We start from the raw sequence: 21,441 nt of genomic DNA, 5'->3' as shown, positions 1-21,441 counted from the left end.
ACAAAAAAAAAAAAAAAAAAAAAAAAAACTGCGGGAGTTTCTTTTAGGATAACAGTCTCCCAAATTTTTGGCAAATTAATACAACCATATTTGTTAAGGTTGGGAGAATTCTTCAAAGCCACTGCTGACTCAAAAAATAATCTTTCAGATTTGTAACGACTCCTAAATAGCACATTCGTTTTCTTCCATTTAATCCTGTGTGAAGGAGTGTCCAAAGCGTGGTTGGCCAGTCCTGACTTGCCATAGTAATAGTAGCAAAAGTATTTTTCATGTTCTTCCAGGTGGATGTTAACTGATCTTCCTGTTTGCCCATAATAGGCCAAGTCACAGGGAACTTCATACACTCCTGGGTGAAGTTTATCCTTAGGCAAGCGGATCAGAGTTGCTAGTTTAACATGAGGTTCGAAAGTGGTGCGAAGGCCATGTTTCATCAATACTTTGGCTATCTTTTCTGATGTACCTCTGACATAGAGAATAGAAATGGTTATGTTGTGTTCTTGTGTATTAGGGGAGGGCAGAGTAATGGGACTGTGTAGTATTTTATCTATTTTGTAGGGATTGTAGCCGTTGGCCAAGAACGTATGGCGAAGATATTTGAGTTCTGTGGTCAGAGCTGTAATCGTTAGAACAAATGGCTCTGGCTCTGTGTGTAAGTGTTTTTAAAATGCCATACTGTTGGACTGGATGATGATGATGTGATTGTTTATGTAGGGTATCTTCCTGTGTGTGTGTGTGTAGGCTTTCTGGAAATGGAAAAAGATAGTGATCCATCTGAAAGGCGGGTGACTAATGTGTCAAGAAATGGTAAACAGTTATTCGATTCCTTTTCTATTGTGAAGTGGATTTTGGGGTGTTGGCTGTTTAGGTAGGTGACAAAAGCATCCAAAGTGTCTTGTCCATGGGGCCAGATGGCAAAGACATCTACATAGCGTAACCACACTAGTGTCTTTTATATTTATAGCTGTGGTAAGCGCTTTGTTTTCAAAGCGTTCCATGTAAAAATTTGCTAATGGGGGCGGGAGAACCCATAGCAGTACCATTAATCTGTTTGTAGAATTTTCCTCCCCGTGTAAAGTAACCTGCATTCATAGTAAATTTAAATAATTCAAAAATATCAGGGGGAAATTTAGACTTGATTAAATCATGAGCGTCTGTAAGTGGTACATTGGTAAATAAAGAGTTGACATCCAAACTAACCATTATGTCTGAATTTCAGACATAATGTCACCTCTTTAACTCTTGAACTACCCACTCAGTCTCCAAAAGTTAAATAGGGTATAAAGGCCTCACCTACTCCCTATAAGGGAATGAAAAAGGTGTTAGCTAGCTGTAGCATATTTACTGAGGAAGAGTTTCCAGACTCTTGGTATAAGTCAGTTATCATTGCTATTCCAAAACCAGGTAAGGATCCAACACAGGCTAACAATTATCGTCCAATCGCTCTGACTAGCTGTCTATGTAAGGTCTTGTAAAAAATGGTAAATGCAAGGCTCCTCTGGCACCTAGAAAATGACAAACTTCTTTCCGACACACAATGTGAATTTCATAATAACGATCAACCTTGGACAAATTTGATCTTCTTAGAAACATATATAAGAGATGCTTTTCTGAAACAAGAACATGTAGTTGTTTCAGTGTTCTTCGACATTAAAAAAACACTTATGACACGGCCTGGAGATATGGTATATTAAAAGACCTGTTCAATCTAGGTCTGAGGGAACACCTACCCATTATTATTAAAAGCTCTTTTCAGCTGAGTCTCAAGTCAGAGTGGGAAGTATGCTATCTTCCCACTCTGACTTGAATTATCAAGAAGAGGGTGTTCTTCAAGGCTTTGTCTTAACTGTGACCTTGTTTGCTGTTAAAGTGAACTCGATCACTGAACAGCTTCCTCCTACAATAAGCTATTGCCTTTATGTTGATGGCCTCACAATTTATTGTCATTCTTCAATATGAGGATCATTGAAAGGCATTTCCAACAAGAAATCAATTGTGTCTCTTCCTGGGCTCATTGTCACGGATTCAAGCTTTCAGTAGAGAAAACTGCCTGTGTGCACTTCAACTGGAAATGCACCCTTTACCCTGATCCTGATTTAAGAATGGGGCAAACTAATATCTCAGTAGCACAAGAGGTCGAATTTCTGAGACTTATCATTGAATGAAAACTAACATTCTATACGCACATCATTTTTGGGAAAAGTGCAAAAAAAACGTTGAATATCCTCTGTGCCATATCCTTTACTGAATGGGGTGCTGATTGAAGTTCTTTACTATGCATTTATCATGCACTTGTGTGCTCAAAACTTGATTATGGATCCCAGGTTTATAGTTCTGCAAGGAAGTGCACACTCCAGTGGTTGGACCCTATCTATCATCAGGGTATCTGAACAGCTACTGGTGACGTTTGCACATCACCCATTCAAACTCTTTATGTAGAATCAAATGAACCCTTTTATCACTCTGATGAGAATATTTATTGCTCAACTATGGCTTAAAAGTAAAGTCCCTTCTTGATCACCATACATGGACCAATATTTTTTCCCTATGTCACGAAGCTCGATATCACACATGTCAGACTGCCATTTGTCCTTTTGGTATGTGCATCAAAGAAGTTATGGAAGCTATAGGCATTCATAATACTTGTACGAAACAAAACAGTATCCCTCATGGGCAGACTCCATCTTGCAGCCTGTCACTCAGTCAACTACAGAAGTCTCATACACCCTCATCTGTCTATCTTCAACTGGTTTAATGCCCACAGAGCAGTTCACTCTGATTTCTTGCCCATCTATACTGATGGTTCAAGATCAGAAATCTGTGTTGGCAGTGCAGCCGTGTTTCCTAATATCACGATCTTGAACCAGATCCCATTCGATTGTAGTAATTATACTGCAGGGTTACGTGCCATTCAGCTTGCACTTATACATTTAAAAGAAAACTCCTATGAAAAGTGCGTAATTTATAAAGACTCTTTACAGCTATCTCTTCTTTGGTGTATAATCCACACCAGTGCTTGGTGAGGTGTCACAACTATTATACAAAATAAAGATCTTTAATTTCAGTGTTCAGTTTTGCTGGATTCCCAGCCACGTCATAATTAAAGGAAATGACATTGCAGATGTGGCTGCTAGATCAGCTCAGTTCCTTTTCAACATCTTGTTTGACTGTTCATACACTGACTATACATAAATAATAAAATCAGAGTTAAAAGCCCAACAGCAGTAATCCTGGCAGGAAGCACTAACAAACAAACTCCATGAGACTAAACCTGAAATTATACACTGGCAGTCTAGTCAACACAGGAACAGGAGAGAAGAAATAGTTCTAGTTAGGCTCCACATATGCCACAGTCATCTGACCCACTCATATTTACTGAGGGCTGATAACCCACCTATGTGTGAGGAATGCAACACTTGTCTCACTATTAATCATATTCTGGTGGAATGCTTCACACAAGAAAGGAATAGCATCTTTACTCATCTGGCTGAGCCCTATACACTCAGACAAATTGTATGATGACTAAACATACACATACACACGTAACCACAGTAATAAGAATAAGTAAATATTTCATCCTAAGTGTCATAGGACATCTTCGGTACAGTTAATTCAAACAATACTAGGAATTACATACAGTTAGGGCACATGCTTACAATGGAATCCCTTTATGCGTGCAGTAGAGTGTTATAGAATTAAACATGCTACTGATGAAATCCCTCTATGTAAGCATGCACCCTAACTGTATGTAATTCCTAGTATTGTTTGAATTAACTGTACTGAAGATGTCCTATGATACTTAGGATGAAATATTTACATTTATCTATTTAAAATAATCTTTATATTTTTTTATTTTTTATTTATTATTTTTTTTAACATCGTGCCAGATTGCTTTGCATTGAATTCAGTGCTTGACCTGTTTTTTTGCTATCGTGTTCAAAGTGGACACGGAGAGTCCAAGATCTTTTGCTAAATGCACACGTGTTCTGGAATGCCACTCTATACATCGCAGAATTGCCATCTTTTCTTCTACTGAAATACATTTTCTGTCTTTTTTCTCCATGTTACTAACATGAATAATCCATCACCGCAACTTGAAAGCAACTCTCATACGCTAAATTACGTAGCAGAAATTCTGCAATATCAATTCGTACTGTGATTGAAAAATCACAGTATTGCTCATCACTACATTACTGCTGCAAGCATGCAAGTCACTGTGATGGCGGAAACGAAACTACAGCCGAAAGCAACGCCATCTGGGAACAGAAATGCACAGATTTCCACAGCAATCGATTCGAAAATCAGTATTGCCACCCGAGGAAAAAACACAAATCACGGGAAATAAAGTCCACATCAAGTTGTTAATGGCAGGAAAACAATACAATGTAAGAATAGGCCTTAAGACGGGACTAACAGAAAATTACGTAAATGGTAGGAAAACTTAAATTGTAGGAACGTAAAAACGGGGTTTTACTGTATATACTATATGCTAAGTTGTCCTCAACTACTTGTGTTCTGCTGTACTTCTGTTGATATGTAGATACCACATTGTTTAATTTAATCTTGTGCATATTATCTAATAATTGACCTTGACTATTGTAACCACTGTGGCCTTTTCTGTAACTTTGTTTATATATAGAAGTCACATTGTTTAACTTGACTTTTGTATGTACACATTGATTTAATCCTTGATTACCTGTCAATGGCTGTAACTTTTTAACCTTGTGTATTTGTAGTAACCCTTGCTGTAATTTTATTTATTTATACATATTTCCATTTACATTTTATGTACTAATGTATTTTTGATTATTTTGTATACCCCTGTGGCCTCTGACGTAATGTAATTTTATTTATGTGAACACACTGTATAACTTTATACATTTTAGTATATATATCTTTCTTTTTTATTTATTAATGCATCTTTGACTATCTGTGTGCAGCTGTAGCCTTTGCTGTCATTTTGTCTATGTGTAAATACTCTTTTGCTTAATTTTTTTGTAACTTTCTGTAAATCGTGTGTACTACTGCAAACTTTTATTCTGGTGCAGTATAACTGTTGTAGTCTGTGCTAATAAGACATAAACCAAACCAAGCCACATCTGGTTACCATAGTAAACTAGGAGTTTTAGAGTTAGTACCTCTTAAAATAATTGAAAATCATAGACTAATATCTAACTGTTACTATTATTATTATAAAATAATTGAAAATCATAGATTAATATCTAATTGTTATTATTATTATCTGAGACCTCCAGGGAAGTAAAGGACTCATCATGGGATGAGATACATCACCCATGCCAGCTGTCATAAATTCTCTTAACCTCATTCACACTAAATGCACTCACCATGTCAACAATCAAACTGTTTCACTCACTCACTCCCCTCTGTGAGAGAAAAATCTAGCTTTTAACATGTTTGCTGCCAACTACGAGTATACTCGTAGTGGGTAAACCTGCTTCACAAGCCAGCTACGAGTATACTCGTATGACGCTTACCGCCGGGAACGAGATTTTTGTAGTGACCTTGAAGAAGTGAAAATCCTTGGCTTGTGGGGCTAGCATCAAAACTGTGTATTCTCATAGACCGTATATGTTCTGTACAAGCCAACTACGAGTATACTCGTAGGACGTTTACCTCCAGTAACGAGATTATCGTACTGACCTTGAAGAAGTAAAACTGCTCGGCGTAGGGGAACAGACCATGCCAAAGTAGCGTGGCAGCGAAGGTGTTAACCCTCTCTTAACTGTACACAAATTTACCTTTCATGGATATCCCATGTTCTCTTCCCACCTTTCATATAATGAAAAATTTCATCACTCCCACTCAGAAGTTTATAGACCTCTATCATGTCCCTCTTTCTCCTGTTTACCACTCTGCAGTTAGATATTTGTCTTAATCTATCCCTATAGTCTACATATAGGGATAGATTAAGTCATACTCCCAAATATAATCTTTGAACTCTTCTTTACACCCTTTTCACCGTTTCTTTATCTCCTCCAAATTCAGGAGACTAAATCTCTGCATAGTAATTCAGATGCATTTATCAGGACCTTGTAAAGAGGCAAAATGACTTCCTTATCCTTATATGACGATGTTAGTTTCAACAGTGCAGTTATTCTCTGCATGGTATTTTGTACAGACAATTGGTCTCTGCACTGTGTCTTCTACAAATATTTCCATGGAAAATGTTCATCTGAAATAGCATCAATAATTCCCCCCCACTTAGTACTAAGCTCATTGAAACACATGCAGCTGTTGTTCAACATATCTACACAGTGCTCCTTGAACTCCACAGAACAAGGCCTTGTTCTTCTCCTCCTCCTCCTTCGTCCCTGCAACTGCTATACTATGGAACCCCCCCCTTGTAGATTGTATTCCCTAGGGAATACAATCTATAGTCATTCAAATCTAATGCGAACAAGTGCCTTCTTTCCAAACCCATACACGGTGCTAATGTACTATAGGTTGATCTACCAACCTCGTGTATGGGCTCAACATTAAAAAAAAAAAAAAATTGCTGTTTTTGCTATGTGAACCTTTGAACCTCAACTTCCTATCTACCATAACTTCAAGATTTATAGCCTCATAACTTTTTTGTTGTAGCCAGGGCCGGCGCTACCATTTAGGCAAACTAGGCAACTGCCTAGGGTGCAAGCCATGAAGGGGTGCAAAACTTCAAGCTATGCTTTATTCATACTTTACTAAAATATCAAAATTAAATAGTGATATATGATTTAGGTATCGATTCTTTTTTCCTTATCCCTCACACATCACACTATTTTGTTATTTAACTCTTGGTTCTTTTTTGTTCCTTACCTAAATGATTTGAACTTAACGCTTTTTAAAATTCAGTCAAGATAAATATTTTAAAACATTAACATTTTAAAATATTAAATTTCGGTATTTTATAACTTTTTTTTGTAAATGAATTATAACAGAGAATTTTCAAATTAATTTAAAAAAAATTAAAAAAAAAAGCCCTATTAATTTAACCTGAAAGACAATTTTATTTTGTTTAATGTCAATTAGAAACATTTTAGTTTATGAAATAAGGGGCACACTTGTAAACTTTGCCTAGGGTGCAAAATAACCTGGCACCGACAGTGGTTATAGCATAACCTTGCCAATATTATATACCATTGGAAATCTGATCACACCAAAGTGCATAACTTTTCACTTACTGACATTGAATTTTATAGCCAATATCATTAGCTCACATTTCCAGCTTACTCAAATAATTTTATAAGTTCTGGACATTAGTAGTCCCTGATTGTCCTGCCTGTTTTTGCATCATCAGCAAACGATTGAACATCTCCTTTCAGATCATTCCCAATATCATTAATGTATATATTGAACAACAATAGTCCAAAGACTAATTGCTGGAGAACACCGCTGGTCACTGTAAATCTGCAGATTCACAACCACTATACCATTTTCTGATACCTGTCCATCAACCACCTACTTATCCAAGTCAGTCGTTTATATTCCAATTCTATATTCTCCAGTTTATGCTACAGCCTTTCACATGGTATTTTATCAGATGCCTTAGCAAAGTCCAACAGTAATATAGTGTGTTCATTTCCCTTATCTAAATCAGCCATTACATTATTATGAAATATCGGCAAATTGCTAAAACATGACCTCCCTTTAGTAAGTTCATGCTGTTTCTTGCAAAGTATAGCTCTGTTGATCAATTTCTGTATACGTGTTCTTACCATCATCTCTCAAATCCTCACCTCCACTCCAGAGATACTGATAGGTTGGTAGAACAGTTGTACAGCAGAACTGTTATACATTCTTTCTTATCCTGTGGCATCTTTCCTGAGCTCTGAGACTCAAGTTATATGAACATATCAAGAATCTAACCATTTTGGCCACACATTCGTTTAGTGTATGTGCTGATATCCCATCTGTACTATTGCTGAATACTTAATCTGGGTTATGCAGCAACTCTTGAATTTTGTTCTCATGCAGCTCTCTGTCTTTATTCAATGTATGTTGAATGAAGTGTGAATGAAGTACTGTGTGCCATGTTGAAACTAACAAAGTTTCAGTTCAGTAAAAAGAAAGAAAGAAACTTCTCACAAGTTTTGATGTCAACCAATTTGGTTGATATAAGGAGGAGAAACTCTGCAGTCTACATTCCCTCAGCCTATCTTCATAACTAACATTGTACAATCCTTATATCAGCTTTATTATCTGCCTTTGCACTCTTTTCATGGTTAATTTATCCCCTTCAAATCCTGAGGACCAAATTTGAGCAGGTAGTGCCTACTATTTAACTACTCTCCATGCAAAGAAAACCACTCCTTACACTCTTCCTTACAACTTCCTTTTGTAACTTCCAGGGATGGTCCCTTATCCTTGATCCTCCCCTTTCCAAACTGATGCTTGATCTTTATTTAATGACATTTTAGTCATATTACTTCATAAACAGTGACTTTGATTATTTCTTTTTCAATTTCTTATTGGTACAAAAATTACTGCCAGTTCTTAGTTATACACATTTCTTCTTCTTCTTCTGCAGCTTCTCCCACTTAAGTGGGGTCACTGTTGATAATGAGTCTCCTCCACACCTTCCTGTCTTGGGCTATCACCACATCCAAGTTCTTCATCCTCAAGTCCTCTTCTACCAGCTCCCTTCATCTCTTCTTTGGCGGCCCACGCTTCCGCCTTCCTTGCACATCCATCTGCATGACCCTTCTTCCCACATATTCGTCCTCCCTCCTCATCACATGACCAATCCATCTCAACCTTGTCTCCTGTATTTTCGCTCATAAGTTCGTAACTTTCACTGTTCCCCTGACATAGTCATTTCTCAGACGATCCTTTCTGGTCACACCGCACATCCACCTAAGCATTCTCATCTCTGCTACTCTCCATCCTGCTGATGTTATTTTTCCTCAGGGTCACAGTTTCTATAGCATATATCATAGATGGCCTCACTACTGTCCTATAGATTTTGCCTTTCAGATTGATTGGCACCATCTTATCGCATAACACCCCAGCCATCTCCTTCCAGTTCCTCCAACCCGCTTGTATCCTGCATCCCACTTCCTTCTCAGCTCCTCCATCTTCTTCCACTGTTGAACCTAAGTATCTAAAGCCTCCTGTCCGCCTCCCACTGTGCAACACATATACTCTGTCTTACTTCTGCTCAGTCTCATACCTCTCTCTTCCAGTACTTTTTTCCATCTTTCCTGTTTAGTTCCTGCTTCTTCTCTTGAATCTGCACACAGCAAGATGTCATCTGCATACAACATTGTCCAAGGCACATCTTCTCTCACCTCCTCTGTTACCACCTCCATCACAATATTAAACAGAAATGGACTTAATGCTGACCCTTGATGCAAGCCAACTGTTACTTGAAAACTTTGTCTGTCCCAGACAGGTCCGAACACTTGTCTTCACATTTCTGTACATTTCCCGCACCAACCTGACATATTTCTCCAGAACCTTCTTCTCCCTCAGACACCTCCAGACTTCTTGCCTTGGCACTCTATTGTATGCTTTCTCCAAATCAATAAATGCCAGATGTAGCTCCCTTTGTTTCTCTCGATATTTTTCCATCATCTGCCATAACTCAAAGATAGCATCTGTCGTCGATCGACCAGGCATGAAGCCAAATTGCTCCTTTGCAATCCTACCTCAATCTACCATCAAGAACCCTTTCTAGGATTTTCATTGTGTGGGACATCAACTTTATTCCTCTGTAATTTTTACAGTCTTGTGCATCCCCTTTATCCTTGTAGATGGGGACAAGAGTACTCTCCCTCCATTCCTCGGGTATATTTTCCTGTTGCAAACTTTCATGAACAGATCCCACAGCAGGTTAATTCCCTCTTCCTCCAGTGCCTTCCATGCCTCCACTGGAATTCTGTCGGGGCCCACCGATTTTCCATTCCTCATCCTCTTCATGGCCTCCGTCACTTCCATTCTACTGATGTTCTGCACCATCCCCTCAGAAGGCTGCCCATCTTCTCTGTGAGTCCTTGCATTTTCCTCATTCAGAAGTCCCTTAAAGTATATTTTCCATCTGTTTCTTATGTCCACATCCCTCCATAATACTCTTCCTTCAGCGTCTTTGATCTGCCTCACATGTAAGATGTCCTTTGCCTTCGCTGCAACTCTCTTGGCTTCTTGCTTTCTCTCTCTGTACACCTCTCTGTCCTCTTCCACTCTTGACTCATCCCACTTTTGCTTTGCCTTCCTCTTAGCTGTCACTGCCACTTGTACATTATTATTCTACCACCAATCCTCCTCCTGCTCTCTAATCTTTCCAGATGTCTCGCCAAGCACCTCGATTGCGCAGCTCAGGATTACTTTTGAATTATGTTTCCACCAATCTTGTACACTTTCTAGTCCATCCGGAATCCTCTGTAACACCCTCTCCCTAAAACGATTCCTCGCACATTCCTCTTTTAAGCGAAACCACTTAATTGTCTTCATTCCATGGCATCCAGAGGTTTTTATCTTCGATCTTATTTTAAAGTCTCTGCACAGCAGTCGGTGTTGCTGTGCTACTTGATCTGTTGGAATTACTTTACAATTTGTCACAACCTTAGGATGTTTTCTTCTAGTCAAAATGTAGTCAATTTGTGAACTGTTGCCACTCCTAAATGTTATCAAATGTTCTTTCCTCTTGTAGAAAAACGAGTTCACAATTGCCAGATAAAATGCTACTGCAAAGTCCACAACCCTCTCTCCTTCCTGGTTCATCATTCCCACTCCATGGCCACCATGCACCCTTTCACAGTCTCTATTCTGTCTCCCTATGTATCCGTTCAAGTCTCCTCTGACAATCACCATCTCATTTTCTTCCAGTTCCCTCATTTCTTCATCTAACACATTCCAGAACTCATCTTTCTCTTCTGCTGTACAACCAACTTGCGGGACATATACACATAATACGACCACCCACTCTTCTCCAAGACCCAATTTCATTCGCATGATCCTGTCGTTCCTTTTATCCACTTCCAGTACTTCGCCCTTCATTCTGCCACACACCACAATTCCTACACCATTTCTTCCCTCGTTATTTGCTCCAGAGTAGAACAATTAATATCCATCTCCCAGTTCCTTTGCCTTTCTCCCCTTCCACCTTGTCTCCTGCACACATAAAATGTCCACCTTCCTCTTCCCCTTCCAGTCATGCTTCCAACATTCAGTGTTCCACTCGCAACATCCTCTCCACCTGCTGGGCTCGCTTCTTTAACTACACCCGCCCTTATTGCGGCAGCCCTCGTCCACTTCTCGCAGCTGTAGGGCTATGTGGCTGCGCGTCGCTTAAGGGGTACGTCCTAGCCCTTATATCATTTTCTCTTTGACTCATATCATAGTTATACGCTTAGTTATACATATTTATTATCCCAAATTCCAGTTCCATCTCAAATCAAACTCCTTATGAAATACATTTAGTACTGAATACTTTCTTTGCTAATTTCAAAAGTAATGTTGAGCTGGGCAGAGTTTTTTTGTTATTGCAGTTGTCAGTGTCTTTTCATAGCAAACCAAAAGCAGTTTAATGTATAACCATAAACACATGCAGTAAAGTAAGAAGCTTTTACATTTCCCCCTTCTTCCTATGATATTCTTACACTAGCTAGAGAATTAATTTATTAAAAAAAAAAAATTTCTCACTATTGTATGTTTTTTTTCTCTTGACTTTATAATACATGTTGCTTGTATTTATGTAATACATACTGAATTCAGCATCTATGAGTATTTTTGGTTTTGCTTTGGAAGTGAACTACATAATAACAAATGCAGCAGCAAAAATTTTTGTCTTGTTCAACATTATTTCTACAATTAGGACAGAATATTTTGCTACTTTGTACTGCTCACATAGAAATGAGTTTTGCTCAGTGAAACTTGCTTTTCTTCCCCCCCCCCCCATGCAGCTAGTGAACCAAAGAATCATTCAAGCATTCAAGACGTGCTAAAGAAAAATGCTTCTGAACTATATTAAATGTAGACACATTCTTTGAAAGAATGTAACACTGATGTTCTTAGTGCTATGTGCATGGCTTGTGCAGCTTAAGATAAAATTAACTGACAATATCATTGCTATCTGTTTCAGAATGCAGGCTACCTAAGCAAGTCAACCCATGTAATCTAAGATTAATGGATCATGATTATGAGAAGCAGCAGGCCTTAATGAAACATTATGAAAGTGCTGGTCAGAGTTCACACATAGAAAACACACAATTTTTTTTTTTTTTACTATATAGACATTGATAAATATATGGAATGGTCAGAGTGTGCCACAGAAGAAGAGATTATTTGAAAGCATTCTTAGTGGTTAAAGAAATACAAACTAAAGTTCAAATGATGATGAAATGAACTCAGTTTAGAATAATCTCTGTGGAGACCATCAGTAAAAATAGTACAGATGCTTCTAATACTATGAGAAAAATTCTTTGGTATTGAATGTAATTTGAAAATTATTATGAACATTGGCAATGTATTTTTAAAGTTGCTCTCTAAAGCAACAGCTAATCACTGATTTTCTTTTTTCCCTGACACACATACGTGTGTGTGTGTGTGTCAGGGAAAAAGGAGAAGTAACTATAATATTCAAAACATTAAACTCATCTTCTTGAATGGTAAGCAGTATTGTTAAGCAAGAAGTGGAGAAATTTTTTAATCATTGGAGAATTAATTCAACTGACATAATGAAGAAAAGGTTGTCCTTATTAGAGATCTAAACAGCAGAGTAGAAAACGAATACCATATATGGAAATATAGTGGGAAAATTTGGAAAAAAGAGCAAAGCTAAGAATAATGGTAAGTACATGATGTTTTGTTCAAGACATAGAGTAGTCATTACTAATACCATGCTCTAGCATAAAGATGTGTTTATATGAGGACTATAAACATAATAATAGTTATCATTTTGTGGTAGTGATTTTTAACAAAGGCCAAAACCAGATTTTATTATTCATATTTTATTATAACAAATGCAGCGTACTTCAAGTTCTTCCTCCTCTGTTAGATATTACACATCATCCAGGAAATTAGAATACTCAACAAAATTCAACACATCAGTTTTGTTCTCTCTCACACACACACACACACATGCATATGCACATGTTCAAAATCCATTTTTGGATTTTGAACATTGGATAAGAAGTGATTCCAGTTGTTCATTGTACATACTGCAAAGAAGTAATTGAATGTATAATATTATATTTAAATTACTATGATTTATACTTTCTGAAGCATTATTACTTGATGTTGGATCAGTTATGGATGAATAAGTGCATGATGTTAGGATTTCTGAAAAAATTAGTTAACACAGTGACATCTCAAAAACTTAAATGACCACAATAAATTGGTTCTACAATAAAAGTACATTGGTGAAATGGCCTATATAAAGCATCTTAAATGAATTGTGATATATTGACATAAATCTGATTTAGTATAACAAGAATTAATATATGATTTTAAGAATTTTTTTTAATATCAGTCAATATCATTTTATTATTTGATTTTCTTCCTCCTCTCTCTCTCTCTCTCATATATTTATTACTGTAATGAAAGAATTCATTATGTTATGTACACTTGTAATGGATTAGTTATAAGGTCAAATTATGTATAATATGCATTTATAATGAAAATTTTTCCTCTTATAGCATGACTGCCAGGAATTTTTAGCTTTACTGTTGGACACATTGCATGAACATCTGAATACTGCTTGTAATAAAGGTTCTACCTCAGGGAATTTATTGGACCAACAGCATAGCCAATCAAATGTGTCTTTTTGTAATAAAACATTGGAAATGGATCATTGTGAAAATCATGCTCATCCTGTAGAAGATGAAGAAAAAGATAACACTGAAGCATCTACAGGATCCACTTCTCATCCGGATTTCCATCCATCATCTCATCACATGTCAGACAACAGCTCCCACTCTGCTTCTCCCCATAGCACTGATTCTTTCAATTCGTGGGATGTAAATTCTGCATTCAGGCTATATCCGGTTCCTGAAGATATAAAACCATTCAGAGATATTAGTCACTTTTCAGAAAAGTCAGTAGACTCACAAAGGTGTGAAATTAGTGACCTTGGAAAATATCATGTGTCAGTGGAGAATAATAGGACCAATGTGCATAGAGAGCATCATTTTGAATACCAAGTTGAAAATTTAATTCCTATAGAAAGTTTAAAAAAAGGAAAGTGTGTAAATTCTGTGAAAGACAGAGTAGGCATAACTGTTTTGCATATGGGATCTGAAAGAAAACCTGAAAAGAATGAACTGGCAAACAAATTCAATATAAATCGAAAAATTCCAACAATTGAAGACTTTGTTAAAGAAACTAAAACTCTGAATACAAATGTTCTGATTTCAGAAGTAGCAAATAATCAATTAAAATTTGATAGCGAGAAGTTTCCTAGACATGAATATTTTCGTCCTCAAGAAACAGTAGATAATTTGTGTGAATTAACAGGACTAGATCCAAAACATTTGCCTTTAAAAAGAGTAAAAGAAACTAATATTATTCAAGTTCAAAAAGATAATATGAAAGAGATGTCAGATGATGTTATGACTGATATTTGTGGAAGATCTAAGCGGATGAAGATGGAAGAAATGACGTTTGATGATGGTGTACAAATTACAGAATATGCTGATTCTGACCAAGGAGAAAATATGGACATCGAACCTACTCCAGTTGATGACTCAGAGGAATCTAGTCAGTCAGAGGAGATTGTTCCTTTTAGTGATCAGTGTGAAACAGTTTTAGAGGATGTTGAAGCTGATACTGAATGGGAAAAGTATCGAGCAAAAAATCAATCAGTTGTTATTGATACCTTCCAGGGTCAATTTCGGAGTACAGTAAGGAATTTCTTTTTCATTATTTATCATTCTAAAATCATATTTACATATCATTTTAAAGCTTTATTTAGTTAATGTTTATTAAAATATTTAAAAGTAAATTAATAGTAAAAAGCAAAGATATTTTGGCAGTGGAGCAGTTTCTTTATCACAACTAAGCTAAAAGAGATAATTAAATGTCATTTATTTAATTAAAGGATTGTTAATTTGACATACCTGTGTCCATTTTTTGAAGGTAAAGATGATAACTTGATACAAGACTTGATCAGATCTGCAATGATATATAATATAATTAGAAATGCTGAATATAAGGAACTGATAACTGAGCATAGAAATACATATCAGATAGCCCCCCCCCCCCCTAAAAAAAAACATGAATAAAACAAAATGGCGAGCACCTGTCATATTGTTAGCTTGCTGGGTATATAACTGATTTTTTTGTTCCTTTTTTCTTTTTTTTTTTTTTTCCAGTTCTTTTTATTCATACATTGCATAATTAATTTTTTTTGTTATTGGTTAATTTTTATTCATGTTTTTTTTATTTTTTATCTGATATGTATTTCTATGCTAAGTTAATCATCCAAGCTCTGATAAAGCTTTGTACAAAGATATTTATCATCTTGATCTTCAAAAATGCCCTCAGGTATGTCATATTAATAATTCTTAAATTAAATAACTTGCATTTAATTATCTTCTTTTAGTCTAGTTTTGTAATAAAGGGACTGTTTTATTACCAAAATCACTTTGATATTTTAAATTTAATATTATATAATTAGGGGCATCATGAATTCAGATAACTTTCAGTATTAAAGTTAATTAATTTTGGAGATTAGCCAAATCAGATACAACCTCTGTATTTGTAACCTGTCTCATGCAAAAGAATCTTTGTGTTAAGAGACCCCAGTTCCTGATACCATATTTTCAGTATTATATATGGTGTTTACCTAACCACACTATTCTGAATGACAGTCTTGTTGAAGGCTGTACTTTGATTATCATTACAGTATTTTATGAAGTTTAATTTACTCAATGCTGATTTTGAATTTTGCAAACTGTACAAATACCTATTTGATTAATTTTGTCATGCCCATCCATTTTGTATAACAAATATGGACAGATATCATTGAAATTTTTGTTTCATCTAGGTTTTGATACTTCTAAATTGAACTAGTTTTAATGCACTTGGTCATAAGGATCTTGATGAAAACTTATCATTTTGGTATTGATCAGACAATATTCTAGTGACATTATTAGGCAACAGATTTCTGTTACTAGCTGATCCCATGTGAAAAATTTCTCCTCTTACTCAACATCAAATCTTTTAAGAAGTAAGCAGAAATGAAAAGCTTTTGCGATGCAGTGTTTTCTGTATAGTTGTTTGATATATGTTTGACAGCAATGGTTCTAGCATTCTTATTTTAACTCACTGTAAGGAAAAGTGAATGCTTACTTTTGAAATGCAGTATGTAACAGTATTCACACCATGCTATCAGATCACCTGTGCTATATATATATCCACATGATGGCTAATATCAAACTGATCAAAATGCATTATTTTGCTTAAATTGTCTTTGTATTGTTTATGCATATTTTTCATTCCTTTGACAGACCCTGACTTCGCAAACTTTCCCAAGCTTCAAGATTTACCATCATTACCTTAAACCTTTATGCCATTCTTCAGCACTATAAGGATAAACTAGTCACCTTCAGGATAGCAAACATTGACCTGCTTTTTCTCTCACAAAAAAGTATCTGACTTCACCTTCTGTCACCTTTGATAATATAAAAATCACTAGATTAGATCAGATCTTTCCATCTTCTTAGAACAACGTTGCCGTGAGCCTTTTCTGACATAAAACATATCACATCAGTAACCTATGAAAAAACTTGGCAACCTTTTTCATCCGTTCAGCTGCCAATAATGAATAATTTCTCTCAAATCTCAAAAACCTTTCTAAGAATTTTTGATGCTGTCCAGAGGAGAGAAATTGGCTGATCAATAATCCTTTCTTATTGACTCATTCCGTAGTTTGACAGTTCGACTATAAATTCATCGAACCTGCTTCTTTCTTCCTCTTACTTTCCATTAAATTCTGCAGTAAATTTGATGTATAAAAACCCCCTCTATCTCATTAAGATATGAGATAGAGGATGTTTTTCTAAAGCAGGCCAATCAGATGGAGAACACATGCAATTAGACATAACACACTAGTCTCATAATCTTAGTCACTTGTAATCCTGATCTTCACCAGATATTCACTCATTCTACCCATAAGTCTGCCATAAGGAATATTCCCTTTCATTTTTTTCAATGTTGGCTCATTTCTAAAAATTTCTCATCAGAAATGCAGGCACGTGCTTGAAGTTTTTGTTTTATTTTTATGTGAATTCCATTTACAAAATACTGATAACCTATAGTATAATAGTATTGTTGGTGGACCGAGAGAGAGGGAGAAGACAGAATCTAAAAGTTATGCTGTATGATATAGATCTTTTAAGCTATTTCTGCCCTCCATTGCAAGGTGGTCTCATACAAGGTGATAAAATTAGGTTTTGCCATCTGAAAACATCTGGTGGTCTTTTGTTATGGTACTGTACTGAACTATTTCTTCATGAATAATTTGCAGCTTCACTGGCTTTGACATTTTTTTAGGGTGTGAGAATAAAGTTCAGCATTCTAGATAGAAAGCAAAGAGGTGAGCAAAAGTTTCAAATTAAAATACTTATAATTACAGTGATAAATCAACTATGTCTATCCAGACACAATGAATATTCACTGAAACCAACACTAAAAAAAATAAAAATCCGAATTAAAAAAGTTCATATAGTAGTTATTCATTGTAGTTATTAATATCAGGAATACAGCTTAATGCACTATCATTGCCCTGAAAATAGGGGTAATCCTCAGTTTGTAACTACTATCTCCTTTCCCAAAAACCAATGTCTATTCCCTGTGTCAGTACTATCAGCAGAAGATTTTCAAGCATAATGGATTCAATATATACTTAAAACTTTACAGTCTTCTAATTGAGTGGGGTAGCATTTTGAAATCCATCAGCATTCTCTCTAAAATCACATGTTGCAACCACATTATATGAATGAGTCATATATTATGACTCAACAGCATGATGGTGTTGCTGCTTACTGTTTGCAGAATAACTCATTCTTCAAGCAGTTTGCAGAATGAGTTATTCTCATTTTGCAAATATATATATATATATATATATATATATATATATATATATATCAGCATTTGCACTGGGCAGTGTCCATATGTGAATAAACTGCTGGTAGAAACTACCTTTAGTGTATGCCATTTCCCCTTTGAGTGGTTACACTTTCACAAAGCTTATATGCCATGTTAATTGCAACTTTTACAGTATAATTTTATTTTAATTTGTAAAATTGCTTTTGTTGAATGTCTTAATGATTTGTTGAGGAGAGTCTTCTAATGTGTTAAATTTTAATTTTTTTAATGTGTCAGTGTGTCTTCTAAATTTTAGATTCTTATCCATCATCACCCTAAGATCTCTTATTTCTTCCACCTCCAACAATATATCCCCACCAAGGGTAAATTCTACGTCCCATCTTTGTTTCCCAAATTTTAAAACCTTACATTTTGCAACTGGCATTTCCACTCCCATGCCCATTCATTCAAGCTATTCAAGTTTCTTGTAAGGCCACAACATCTCTACTCTTCACAGTTCGTCCCAACTTTGCATCATCTGAATATCCCCATCCAAATCTGCACCAATATCATTAACATACAGGTTAAACAGTAATGCCCCTAAAACAGACCCCTGAGGCACACCACTGGTGACTTTTCTCTTCTGGGACATTGCTTCCCCCATACAACTTGCTAATACCTATCAGATTGCCAGTTTCTGATCCAGTATCCAACCCCATCTGCTCTAGTTTGACTATCAACTTATCATGTGGTAATCTATCAAAAGTGTTTGCGAATCCCTCTTCTCTGTCCAAGGAAGCCATCATCTTTTTGTAATAAGTAAGTAGATTACTACAATATGACCTCCCTTTAGCAAATCCATGCTGTCCATCAATGATAAAACCATTGTTGTCAACCCAATTCTGGATTCTAGTCCTCACCAGCTCTCCAACAACTGAACCACAAAACCTGACACACACAGATAGGCCTATAAATTTATGCTTGAGTTCTATCACCTCCCTTATGAAGTGGCACAATCTTGTCCTCCTTCCACTCCTTAGGAACTTTACCCAGTGCAAGACTCATATTAAAAAAATATGTGAAGGCAGATGACAACTCCCTGGCACATTCCTTCAGAATATGTAGTATATTATCAATTCCCACAGACTTATTAACATCAAGTTTGCTCAATTCCTCATACACCTACTTACAGACTACTGACTTACAGTCAGTTACTCATCCTCATTATCAACTGCTCTCAAACTCTTCATGATGTCACATTCACAAGAATGAAAGACAGTTATCAACTGCTCATTAAGTATCTCCACTATATCTTCTGCAGCCATTGTTCTTATACCATTTTCTCTAATCAATGTCATCCTTCCATAATTATTATTTTTTTTGCTGGCTACATATCAAAAGAACTCCCTAGGATTTTTTTTTTTGGCTTCATTAGCTAACTGCTGCTCATACCTTACCAATCCTCATGGAATTGATTATTATGCTTTTATGCTGCTTCCTATTTCCTCTGTATCACATGCTTAATTTCTTCATTCATCCATTTCACACCTACCTAATTTAACCTTCTGACCTTTGGAATACATTCAGACATTGCTTCTATTAGATAGTTCTTGAATATCCCCCCAAGCTGCATTGATCTCTTTTCCAGCTAACTCCTCATTCCATGCTACATGTGCAAGCTGTCTCCTGAGTTCCTCATAATCACCAGCCTTGTAGTTCCACATATACCCTTTTCTCACAGAAGTCCTCACTGCTATCTCCTGTCTGTTATTCTTGTTGTCATTATCCTTTCATAAATCTTTGCACAGCAACACAATGTTATTCCTCACATAGAGGTTTAATGGATTAAAACAGCACTGGAAAAGGATAGAAAACATTTCTTCTCAGTCAATATAATATAAAACTTGTAACAACACACACACACACACACACACACACACACACACACAACTAAGTGAAACTTGCAGATGAAATACTCAAGTTCTAACTGGGTGAAGTGCCCTCTGTGGACACCTGTTGAAGCCTCATTTGTAAACAGAGATTTTAAAGGATTAGTTTGCCCCCATAATTTGGTAAGTTTTATGCATCTATATTTATTCAGGCTGATTTCTGAGATCAGCTGCAGATTCTAAAAACAGTCTTTTCACTTCTAACTGTGATATAGCAAGATAGTTTCTTCCCCCCCCCCCCCCAATTGATTCTATGAGTAGTGTCTAGAGCATAGTCTGTAAGGCCGATTGACATTATCATGATTGCAGATGTATTTTTTATGTTCTTCTATGCAGGTGGCAGCTTATTTTCGTGTCTGTCCAAAATGAGAACACTTGCAGGTACAGGGAACTCTATATACACCTTGAATTGAGAGAGAAAAGGGAGTTGGTCTTTGGACGGATAAGGGTAGCTAGTTTGAAAAGAGGTTGTATTTCTTTAGAATTCTAAAGAATATCTTTGCTTCTAGCTTATAAAGAATTCAAAATTATTCAAAGTTTATTACATTTTAAATGCTTCATCACATTATACTTTTTCTATGTAGCTTTGTTCTAAGAAAGACTACTGTGGATTCCATTCTGGTTGCTAATTAGAGGAACACTTGAGCCATTTTTCAGCTTGTTCCCAGTTAATGTAATCTGGTACATATAAGTAGGAAACCACCCCCCCTTTCCCTTTCTGAAAACTTTGGTTTTCAGTTGTACAGCTTAGAAAAATTGAAGAACTTACTGTTTCATTCTTTAATACCTAGGCTAGAAACACACATTGACAACAGTTGTCAACAGCATGCTCATCACCCATAATTCTATAAATCATCAATAGAGATGGAGTACTCAACTACCACTGACTGACTAAGGGTAGAAACTAGTTGCCTATCAATTTCCAAATAGTAAAGTTAAAAGAGTCTGCTCACCCTCTTTGGAAAAGAAAAACATCACAGGATTTTTATATCTATTTCTAACCACAGCAAAGATATGCATAGAGCTTTTTTAATAATATAATGTAATAAAGCTGTTAGGTTTAGTAAATTTCAGATCAGATCAGACATGGAAGAACTGAATTTTTAATAATGTAAATTTTGTTTCATGGAAATCGTAATTCATAATTTGCAATTTTTTAGGTTGTGTGCTCAGTGTGTGGACATGTGTCAGTCACTTATGAGCCATTTATGTATCTACCTGTTCCCCTGCCTCATGCTCTTGAACGTCAAATTGGTGAGCTAATAAATATCTTTTCTTGTAATGTTACATGGATTCTAAAATTATGAAATTTCAATCATGAGATCTACATTAGTTTTCATTTTGTGCAATTTTAGCTAGTAAAGACAGTAGAAAAAGGATACCCCCCCCCCCCTCAATAGAAAAAGCACTGCACATATAAGCATACTTAAGAAATATTAATACTAATTTAATTAATATGCATTGAATGGAT

The 21,441-nt window shown here is 36.0% G+C and overlaps 1 protein-coding gene across 5 annotated transcripts in view; it reads left to right on the top strand.

Moving 5' to 3' along the window:
* LOC150093095 (uncharacterized) overlaps nucleotides 1–21,441 on the top strand; it is a 390,523-nt gene that overhangs the window by 133,949 nt on the left and 235,133 nt on the right. For all 5 annotated transcript variants that reach the window (XM_090413295.1, XM_090413299.1, XM_090413294.1 and 2 more), the window contains exons 6-7: nucleotides 13,632–14,834; nucleotides 21,131–21,224. In XM_090413295.1, coding sequence (XP_090269421.1) covers nucleotides 13,632–14,834; nucleotides 21,131–21,224 — 1,297 coding nt within the window. The remainder of the gene's footprint in view (nucleotides 1–13,631; nucleotides 14,835–21,130; nucleotides 21,225–21,441) is intronic.

This window comes from Typopeltis vanoorti, chromosome 24, assembly GCF_054136105.1.
Source record: "Typopeltis vanoorti isolate ZY-2024b chromosome 24, IOZ_Tvanoo_1.0, whole genome shotgun sequence".
In the NCBI taxonomy this organism is placed as follows: domain Eukaryota; kingdom Metazoa; phylum Arthropoda; class Arachnida; order Uropygi; family Thelyphonidae; genus Typopeltis; species Typopeltis vanoorti.
Note: the sequence above shows the minus strand (reverse complement) of the source record. Positions and strands in the feature narration are given on the sequence as shown.